Source organism: Saccostrea cucullata, unplaced genomic scaffold (genome assembly GCF_032062105.1).
Source record: "Saccostrea cucullata isolate Sc308-1 unplaced genomic scaffold, CSIRO_AGI_Scuc_v1 ctg7487, whole genome shotgun sequence".
Taxonomy (NCBI): Eukaryota; Metazoa; Mollusca; class Bivalvia; order Ostreida; family Ostreidae; genus Saccostrea; species Saccostrea cuccullata.
The window spans coordinates 1-10,843 of record NW_026927253.1 but is presented as its reverse complement, the minus strand read 5'-3'; the positions used below and the strand labels follow the sequence as shown (position 1 = coordinate 10,843).

Here is a 10,843-nt window from a genome sequence, read left to right as displayed (position 1 = left end):
TATGAACGGAGTCGGAGTTTTAAAGCATTTAGAATGAATATCATGTGTGATTCATGTGGGAATAAAGCTTATGAATAAGGTATTTAAATATAATAATTCTAAAATTTCTTCTTAAAATAAAAAGCAGACAGGGTATTTACTTGCCGATCAGCCTTTCCTCTATCGTTCGTAACAAAAAAGATGCAAAAGTTCAACACTACGCTGCATACTTTGAAACTTAATTTTTATTTCTATCTAAAGTTCTTTTTCTATAATTTTTTGTAATTTTTTGTTAGAATCGTATGATTTACGGGAATTGATGCATTTTTTTTTTCGATCAAATAACAAAATGTAAAAACTGTGGGAAGGTTTCGTCCGAAAGTGTTGAATAATTATTTATGTGATAGGAAATAGGTTTGTAGCAGTACTTTTCATGGTACAGAGATATTTTTACATAACTATTACTGCAGAAGTACTTTTTTTCCCGTGGTATTAATTTACGATATGTACCCGCCCACATATTTTCCTTGGAAATTTGTCCAAGCGTGCTTATTGTAAATGAAAGGCAAATAGTGACAGTCTAAGAAATCCGCGTAATTTTCTACCCGTGGATAAAACAAAAATTGAGATTCCGTGGAATTATGACCCCACGGAAAAAAGTACGTCTACAGTATTACAAATTGAAGTTAATTATCCCCGGGGTAGTGTTGAACTTTTCACTTTTTCATTAAGGCATATTTTCTGATTATAGACGTTACGTGGTGAAGTCGCGTTGAAGTGATTCCTGTAGTAGAAGTCCAATTTAGGTCTATAGAATGCATAATGATAGCAACAGTTTTATCCACGATTTTCCGATTTATCAATGTTACATATTATAAAAAGTGTTAATTCTCCGAATTCTGATCCGTGTGCTGCCTTAACAAACCCGTGAAACAAGAAAATGAAACAAGAATATCCGCAGTCTTGTTTAAAGTTATCATTTTGTATGTAATTTGTTCATAGAATGACCTTGTCAGCATATACAATGTATCACTAAGTCAAATGCTAAGTCAAATTTTCTGGTCTGCCTGGGATGCTCATTCATCCATGGCACGTAATCCGAACTTGTGCTCCTATGTTGTATTATTTTATGGACTTTTGATCTTGAATAATGTTCATTATATCCATTTCTTTTTTAACCACCGAACATGTATCTCATTTTAATCAATTCTGTTGAGCTATAGTATTGTTCGTTAACTCCTTATATTACATGATCACTTGAATAGTTATCAATATTCTTGTCCAAACATGTCGTCCCTTTCCAGTGATCAGTCTGTCGGGGATGCTCACTCCTCTTTGGCACCTGATTCCACCTCTGATGTTTTACAGGTCGATGTTTGCTCTGTTTTTATTTTGTATTGTTTTACAGGTCGATGTTTGCTCTGTTTTTATTGTCCCCCGCTTTCGCAAAAGTGAGGGGACATTAAATCTCATTCGTCTGTCCGTCAGTCTGTCAGTCTGTCGGTCTGTCCGTCTGTTAGTCTGTCAGTCTGTCCGTCACAAAAACTTTAACCTTGCCCATAACTTTTGATTTAGTAGAACTATGATTTTCAAATTTCACTTGTGTATTCCTTGTGAAAAGACCTTTCTTTGGGTACCACCAAATTTGACCTATTGACCTTGACCTTGGAGTTTGACTAAAATTTACACAGAAATTTTAAACTTTTACTTTGGCCAAATCTTTTGAATGGAAGGTACTAGGACTTTCATATTTCACAAATGTATTGTTTGTGGAAAGACCTTTCATTGGATTCCAACATCCTTGACCTTTTGACGTTGACCTTGGAGATTTCCGTATCTATGAGAAACTTTAACCTTGGCTATTACTTTTAAACAATAAGTGCTACAGCTTTATACTTCACTTATATAATGCTGATGAAAAGATATTTCATTGGATACCAAGAACTTTTACCCTTTGACCTTGACCTTGGAGTTTTAACTACTTTTTAAAAACTTTAACCTTGCTCACAACTTTTAAAAAGTAGATACTAGGACTTTTATATTTCACATATGTATTCCTTGTTGCAAGACATTACATTTGATACCAACAACCTTGACCTCTTGACCTTGGAGATTTACATACTTATGAAAAAACTTTAACCTTGACCATAACTTTTGAACAGTGAGGGTAAGGGCTTTCGTACTTTACTAGGCCTTTCAACTGCCGCTAGGGGTCGGTGTTATGAACGATGACTCACTGCTTAAACTTGTTTAGAGCAGGCTCGGGGTATCTAACTGTTTATACGCAAGGCAGTTTTTAGCATTTCTCAGGTGTTTCTTTTCTTTCAGTAGAATCTAGTGGTTTTAAAATTTAGCACCAATGTTAAACTTATTTACTTTACAGTTGCGGACACCGGTTTACTGCAAATAATTAAAATTTTTAATTAAAATAAAAAGTGAAATCTACCCTCCTTCTTAGTTCTAACCTATTAAAATTTTTATACTCGGTCATTCCCCTTCGTGCTTAGTAACACAAATAAGATGATCAATTGTTGCATTTACTTGTAAAAATATATATATTTACAAAGGAAGCGAAAAAGCGCGAACACAAAAAACATGACATTAAATTTTCTTCTTCATAATTATCGTCTAAGAGAGTTAAACTATTGAGTATAGTCTGTTCCCTATTCATTTGACCCTGTTATTTCAGGTAGAGAGAAAGCATTCTCTTTACTGTGAACAAAACAATGTAAGGAACCCTTTTGTGTATATAACAATACCAATGCTGAAGCAACCTATATGTCATTCCTATAAACGATAACTCACAAATCGGCACTAAGTTGGTCATTTTTCACACCTGAGTTACCTGTCCTAAAACACAACATCGGAAAAGTCAAGTATAAATGATTAAACTTTTTAATGAGGTAATTAAAAGTATGCACAAGTTATTATCTTTTTTGATAATTTTATGTACCTATAAATCTATCTATACAATGTTTTTTACCATATGTGCAACTTGAAAAACTAGTTGAAAGGCCTAACTTTACATATGTAATCTTTTTGAGAATACCTTTCATTGGATATCAACAACTTTTACCTTTTGACCTTGACATTGGAGTTTTAACTACTTTTAAAAAAAAACTTTAACTTTGGTCACAACTTTTGAACGGTAGATACTAGGACTTTTATATTTCACATATGTATTCTTTGTGGCAAGTCCTTTCATTGGATATCAACAATTTTGACCTTTTCACCTTCACCTTAAAGATTGACGTACTTATGAAACAACTTTAACCTTGACCACAACTTTTGAACGGTAAGGGCTAGGGCTTTCATACTTCACATATGTAATCCTTGTGAGAAAACCTGTCACCAAAAACCTTGACCCTTTGATCTTGACCTTGGTGTTGACCTACTTTAAAAAAAGTTAACTTTGGCCAATTTTTAACGGTCAGGATACGGGTTTTCATCCTTCATAAGAATCAACTTCAATGATAATTTCTATGAAATGACATATGATAGGATGTTCATATTAGAAACAATATGTCATAAAAAATAACATCTCACCAACAAAGACACCGAAAGCGGGGGACCACAATTCTTTGAATTTGCTTGTTTTGTATTGTTTTACAGGTCGATGTTTGCTCTGTTTTTATTTTGTATTGTTTTACAGGTCGATGTTTTCTCTGTTTTTATTTTGTATTGTTTTACAGGTCGATGTTTGCTCTGTTTTTATTTTGTATTGTTTTACAGGTCGATGTTTGCTCTGTTTTTATTTTTTATTGTTTTACAGGTCGATGTTTGCTCCGTTTTTATTTTGTATTGTTTTACAGGTCGATGTTTGCTCTGTTTTTATTTTGTATTGTTTTACAGGTCGATGTTTGCTCTGTTTTTATTTTGTTTTGTTTTACAGGTCGATGTTTGCTCTGTTTTTATTTTGTATTGTTTTGCAGGTCGATGTTTGCTCTGTTTTTATTTTGTATTATTTTAGAGATCGATTTTTGCTCTGTTTTTATTTTGTATTGTTTTACAGGTCGATGTTTGCTCTGTTTTTATTGTCCCCCGCTTTCGCAAAAGTGAGGGGACATCAAATCTCATTCGTCTGTCCGTCAGTCTGTCAGTCTGTCGGTCTGTCCGTCTGTTAGTCTGTCAGTCTGTCCGTCACAAAAACTTTAACCTTGCCCATAACTTTTGATTTAGTAGAGCTATGAATTTCATATTTCACATGTGTATTCCTTGTGACAAGACCTTTCTTTGGGTACCACCAAATTTTACCTATTGACCTTGACCTTGGAGTTTGACCCACTTTTACACAGAAATTTTAAACTTTTACTTTGGCCATATCTTTTGAATGGAAGGTACTAGGACTTTCATATTTCACAAATGTATTGTTTGTGGAAAGACCTTTCATTGGATTCCAACATCCTTGACCTTTTGACGTTGACCTTGGAGATTTCCGTATCTATGAGAAACTTTAACCTTGGCTATTACTTTTAAACAATAAGTACTACAGCTTTATACTTCACTTATATAATGCTGATGAAAAGATATTTCATTGGATACCAAGAACTTTTACCCCTTGACCTTGACCTTGGATTTTTAACTACTTTTTAAAAACTTTACAGTAGATACTAGGACTTTTATATTTCACATATGTATTCCTTGTTGCAAGACATTACATTTGATACCAACAACCTTGACCTCTTGACCTTGGAGATTTACATACTTATGAAAAAACTTTAACCTTGACCATAACTTTTGAACAGTGAGGGTAAGGGCTTTCGTACTTTACATATGTAATCTTTTTGAGAATACCTTTCATTGGATATCAACAACTTTTACCTTTTGACCTTGACATTGGAGTTTTAACTACTTTAAAAAAAACTTTAATTTTGGTCACAACTTTTGAACGGTACATACTAGGACTTTTATATTTCACATATGTATTCTTTGTGGCAAGTCCTTTCATTGGATATCAACAATTTTGACCTTTTGACCTTGACCTTAAATATTGACGTACTTATGAAACAACTTTAACCTTGACCACAACTTTTGAACGGTAAGGGCTAGGGCTTTCATACTTCACATATGTAATCCTTGTGAGAAAACCTGTCACCAAAAACCTCGACCCTTTGATCTTGACCTTGGAGTTGACCTACTTTAAAAAAAGTTAACTTTGGCCACTTTTTAACGGTCAGGATACGGGTTTTCATCCTTCATAAGAATCAACTTCAATGATAATTTCTATGAAATGACATATGATAGGATGTTCATATTAGAAACAATATGTCATAAAAAATAACATCTCACCAACAAAGACACCGAAAGCGGGGGACCACAGTTCTTTGAATTTGCTTGTTTTGTATTGTTTTACAGGTCGATGTTTGCTCTGTTTTTATTTTGTATTGTTTTACAGGTCGATGTTTGCTCTGTTTTTATTTTGTATTGTTTTACAGGTCGATGTTTGCTCTGTTTTTATTTTGTATTATTTTACAGGTGGGTTTTTGCTCTGTTTTTATTTTGTATTGTTTTACAGGTCGATGTTTGCTCTGTTTTTATTTTGTATTGTTTTACAGGTCGATGTTTGCTCTGTTTTTATTTTGTATTGTTTCATGGACTTTTGAGCTTTCGTACGGTTAGCTATCTCATTATATTACATGATCGCTTTGATAATTATTTATATCCTCAGCTGGTCAGAACATAACATCCTTTACCACTGCCCCAAATTAAACAAATTCTAGGGATACTACCTTTTGTTTATTATATAAAATAAAATTAAATTCAAAATGAAAACATGAACATTTACAGCAGCAACATAAACTGTCTTTTGTTAAATTTTACAACAATATTCACGCCCCTGCGCTCGCGAAAGTCCTTCTAAAATTGAAATCTGACAACCACAATACATTTTCATGTACAATAAAAAATATTGCTTCATTTTGTTACAGTCATAGATATAGGCATAAAACCATAAACGTCATTCTTGGTTTTCTGAACTAATATAAAACATAAATGGCATTTTTTTAAAATTCCATATGTTAAAATAGAAATGTTTTAAATTTGTTTTGAAATATAAAGTACAAGACAGCAGTTGATATTATACGATGTTGATATACACCGAGATCATTACTTGTACTCCCTATAATTTGAGCCATTGAACAATGGACTCGTGATTCACAACATGATATAGGTTTAGTACATGTAGATAGTAGATTAATCTTACATTTTATACATTGTATTTAAAGCCATTCTATATGAGGATATGTCAAAGCAAATACATATCTATAGCATATTAAAAGAAAGTAATTCACAGGAAAAATGAAATTCACAGGAGAATTATAAAATATTTTTAGCATATACATATAACACATTTTCTAACTAAATAAATATACTTCACATTTTTCAATTGTACACATATAACACGTTTTTCAGACTAAATACATATAAATATATTTCAAATTAATCTATATATTTTATGTTTCACAGGATAAAATTTAACAATATTGTTTCATTAGATTTTCCTATTAGAAACGCAATGATTAAATAAATAAATCTAGCATTTGCTTATTTAAAGTACAACAAAATAAAACAATAATGATATTTTTGGACAATTATTGTGGCACACTAGTTTCAACTTATTGGTAAATTGCCAATTTAATGTATATCAATAATTGTGAACTCATGTCCATTTAGTTATCATCAATAATGTCTTTATTCTTGTTACACAAATTACTATCGGCATCATTGTTCAGTAGTAGTTGTACCGTGCTATCATGTCCATTTTGACGAGCTACAAAAAGTGGACTGGCTCCATTCTTGTTACATAAATTGATGTCGGCACCGTTGTTCAGTAATAGTTGTACCGTGCTATCATGTCCATTTTCACAAGCTATATAAAGAGGACTGGCTCCATTCTTGTTACATAAATTGATGTCGGCACCGTTGTTCAGTAACAGTTGTACCTTACTATTGTGTCCATTATTACAAACAATATGAAGAGGACTGGCTCCATTATTATGACATGAATTGATGTCGGCACCGTTGTTCAGTAACAGTTGTACCGTACTATCATGTCCATATAGACAAGCAATATAAAGAGGACTGGTTCTATCATTCAGACATAAATTGATGTCGGCACCGTTGTTCAGTAATAGTTGTACCGTGCTATCATGTCCATTTTGACAAGCTATATAAAGAGGACTGGCTCCATTCTTGATACATAAATTGATGTCGGCACAATTGTTCAGTAACAGTTGTAACGTGCTATCATGTCCATTTTCACAAGCTATATAAAGAGGACTGGCTCCTTCACTCTGACCTTAATTTATGTCGGCACCGTTGTTCAGTAACAGTTGTATCTTACTATTGTGTCCATTATTACAAGCAATATGAAGAGGACTGACTCCATCATTATCACATAAATTGATGTCGGCACCGTTGTTCAGTAACAGTTGTACCGTACTATCATGTCCATATAGACAAGCAATATAAAGAGGACTGGTTCTATCATTTAGACATAAATTGATGTCGGCACCGTTGTTCAGTAATAGTTGTACCGTGCTATCATGTCCATTTTGACAAGCTATATAAAGAGGACTGGCTCCATTCTTCTCACATAAATTGATGTCGGCACCGTTGTTCAGTAACAGTTGTACCATGCTATCATGTCCATTTTCACAAGCTATCCAAAGAGGACTGTTCCCATTCTTGTTACATAAATTGATGTCGGCACCGTTGTTCAGTAACAGTTGTACCGTGCTATCATGTCCATTTTCACAAGCTATATAAAGAGGACTGGCTCCATTCTTGTTACATAAATTGATGTCGGCACCGTTGTTCAGTAACAGTTGTACCGTGCTATCATGTCCATTTTGACAAGCTATATAAAGAGGACTGGCTCCATTCTTGTCACATAAATTGATGTCGGCACCATTGTTCAGTAACAGTTGTACCGTACTATCATGTCCATTTTGACAAGCTATATAAAGAGGACTGGCTCCATTCTTGTTACATAAATTGATGTCAGCACCGTTGTTCAGTAACAGTTGTACCGTGCTATCATGTCCATTTTGACAAGCTATATAAAGAGGACTGGTCCCATTCTTGTTACATAATTTGATGTCGGCACCGTTGTTCAGTAACAGTTGTACAGTGCTATCATGTCCATTTTGACAAGCTATGTACAGAGGACTGGCTCCATTCTTGTTACATAAATTGATGTCGGCACCGTTGTTCAGTAATAGTTGTACCGTGCTATCATGTCCATTTTCACAAGCTATATAAAGAGGACTAGCTCCATTCTTTTTACATAAATTGATGTCGCTTCCTTTGTTCAATAAGCACATAATGTTTTTATTACGTCTTTCTCCCTCGTTTGTATCCATTCCTGCCTCTTTTAAATGATCTTCGTGATTTGCAGCAGCCAGTGATAATGGAGTCCATGTTTCATAAGTTGTGAACTCGTTTACGTCAGCACCAAGTCTTAGTAATTCCTCAACTAATGAAACATTATGAAATACAGAAGCAATATGAATTGGTAAAAAAATACCCCAAGTTTCCATGACTGATGTTTTTTTATAATCCTCGCTGAGAGAATTTAATAGATCTGTCTTACCATTTGCACAAACGGCAGAGAAGATATGGTAATCTTTTAACGTTGATTGATTGATTTTATTCAAGAAAAATGAAGAAATGTCATTATGACAAAATATAATGAATCCAGTCAAAGGACATATTTCTCCTTTCCAATCAAGGAAAGCAAGTCTAGACGCACCAGATCCTTCAAATGAGCTTGAAAATTCCGATTTATCTATTTTACACTTAATTCTGATAAGAATCGTTGCAAGCGCAATAATTTCTTCAAGCGAATCGAATTTTGTTTTAAAAGATTTGATGACGCTCTCTTTTCTCAAACAAGGATTGAGTAAAACATCTACAAGGTGTTCTGTTTGCATGTCAATGATAAACCTGTCCACAAGATCATCAATGTACTCTTCAGGAAGGTAAACAGTGAAGGGATCGCGATCTTCCTCTTCTGTATCGTCTTCTATTCTCACCCGTCGTCTTAGAAAACCACTGCCTGCGTACTGTATTGTCTCTTTTGGACAGTTGGTACCAAACACAAAAGTCGTTATCTCCATAATGAAGTCGTGAAGGAATTGGTAAACATTCCCGACACGTCTGACATAAGATCCGCTCAGTTCATCTAGAGAATCTTTAATGGCCGAAACATGTGTGTTTTCTTGTAGGTTACATATTTTCAAAATGACTTTATACTTTTGTTCAGCGTTTTTTTCTTTTTCTAAAGAATATACTTTTAAATCATTATCAAATACCACGATCAAAAGTAAGGCGCAATATTTTTGTTTGTCTAAGGTCTTGTAACGTTCAATTTCTTTTTTTATGAACTGAAACGGGTTTTTAAATATGCTGGCTACTTGTTCTACGTTTTTGCTACCGCTACTTTGTTCACAAGAAAGCACTTTACAAAGCAAAGGAAAATATGCTTCTGTTTTAAGTATTTCACTTAAGTCCTTTTGAGATATATCTAGATGTTGGCAGTATGTATTTAAGATCTTCCTTTTTTCTTCCTCTGATAACTTCCATTTGTTGCTGTCTATCTCTACTATGTTGGAGTCCTTTTTGAGTATTCCTTCTAATCTCTTGTCATTAATGACACATCTTCTACATGACACCAATAATTTAACCTTGTTCAAGCAAATCTCTAGTGTTTTCTCGTAAGTTTTCCATGAATTATATGAAATGTCATCTAGTGACTCCTTACCAATGGGGTCATTTAGAAGAAATAGTATCGTTTTATCTGAGGAGATTTCAAGAGAACATAGTTGTTTTATTTCTTTCACCTCATCGACAGGTCTGATATTCCATCTTTTCTCTTCTTTTAACTTGAGTGCAATATGTTGAATAATTGCCGTTTTACCGCATCCGGAGTTCCCGACAACCATGACCAGGTTTTGACTTTTAATTTTTTCCTCTACATATTCACTTGCTGCTGTTGGTACAAAATTACTGTCTTCCTTCCTCCAACTTTCCAGAATATCTTCATTTAAAGTTGTATCTATGAAAAAGTTGTTAGAAAATAACCACATAAATGCTTAAAAAATCATATACTTTTGCATAGCATATTTTAACAATAAGGATATGGAAATAACGAACAGTATTCAATCTCAACGTCCATTAAACAAATATACAAAACAGGTGCAGAGCAAACACGGACCTCCGAAACATCAGAGGTGGGATCAGGTGCAATGGAGGAGTGAGCATCCCCTGCTGACCGGTCACACCCGCCGTGTGCTCATTGTCACAATCAGGAAACAACGGAAAAAATCCGTAGTCAATTCAGCGCATAAACAATGGACCAACAATCGGCATGAAAAACGTCAGTCAGCATTTTATTCAATGATAAATTGTATTTGCTGACAAGGTCATTGTATCGACCATAAAATTTACGAAATGATGACTTTAAACGAGACTGTTGATATTCTTGTTTCATCAACTTGCTTGTCAATAATTTACCTCGCCCAAGAAATTGTTCATACGTAGAGCACGCTCCCGCGCATCGAACCAACTGAGATATAAATACTCCGTATGCAGGCGATGAAGGTACACCGCTGCATAAGTAAGGGAAGTTGACGATAGAAAAGTCAAAGTCATCACGTTTATCACACAGCTTGGCCGCTAGATTACCATTTGTGTCCCTTTCAAGTAAAATATCCAAGTATGAAGCAGATGTGTTGGACTCTGTGGTATCTTTTATCTCAAGCTCACCAGGATATATCGTGTCGACGTAGGAATGGAATTGTTCGAATTGTAAACAGCACATGCCAAAAATATTTGATTAAACAACAAAATTGTTAGCAAAACA

At 34.1% G+C, this 10,843-nt stretch overlaps 1 protein-coding gene across 1 annotated transcript; it reads right to left on the bottom strand.

The window, feature by feature from the left end:
* Positions 1-5,319: 5,319 nt before the first annotated feature.
* On the bottom strand, positions 5,320-10,067 carry LOC134273874 (ankyrin repeat domain-containing protein 17-like). The gene is given in 1 exon segment (XM_062756093.1): positions 5,320-10,067. A coding segment is annotated over 1 exon segment (3,420 nt). The 3' UTR covers positions 5,320-6,647.
* Positions 10,068-10,843: the final 776 nt, after the last annotated feature.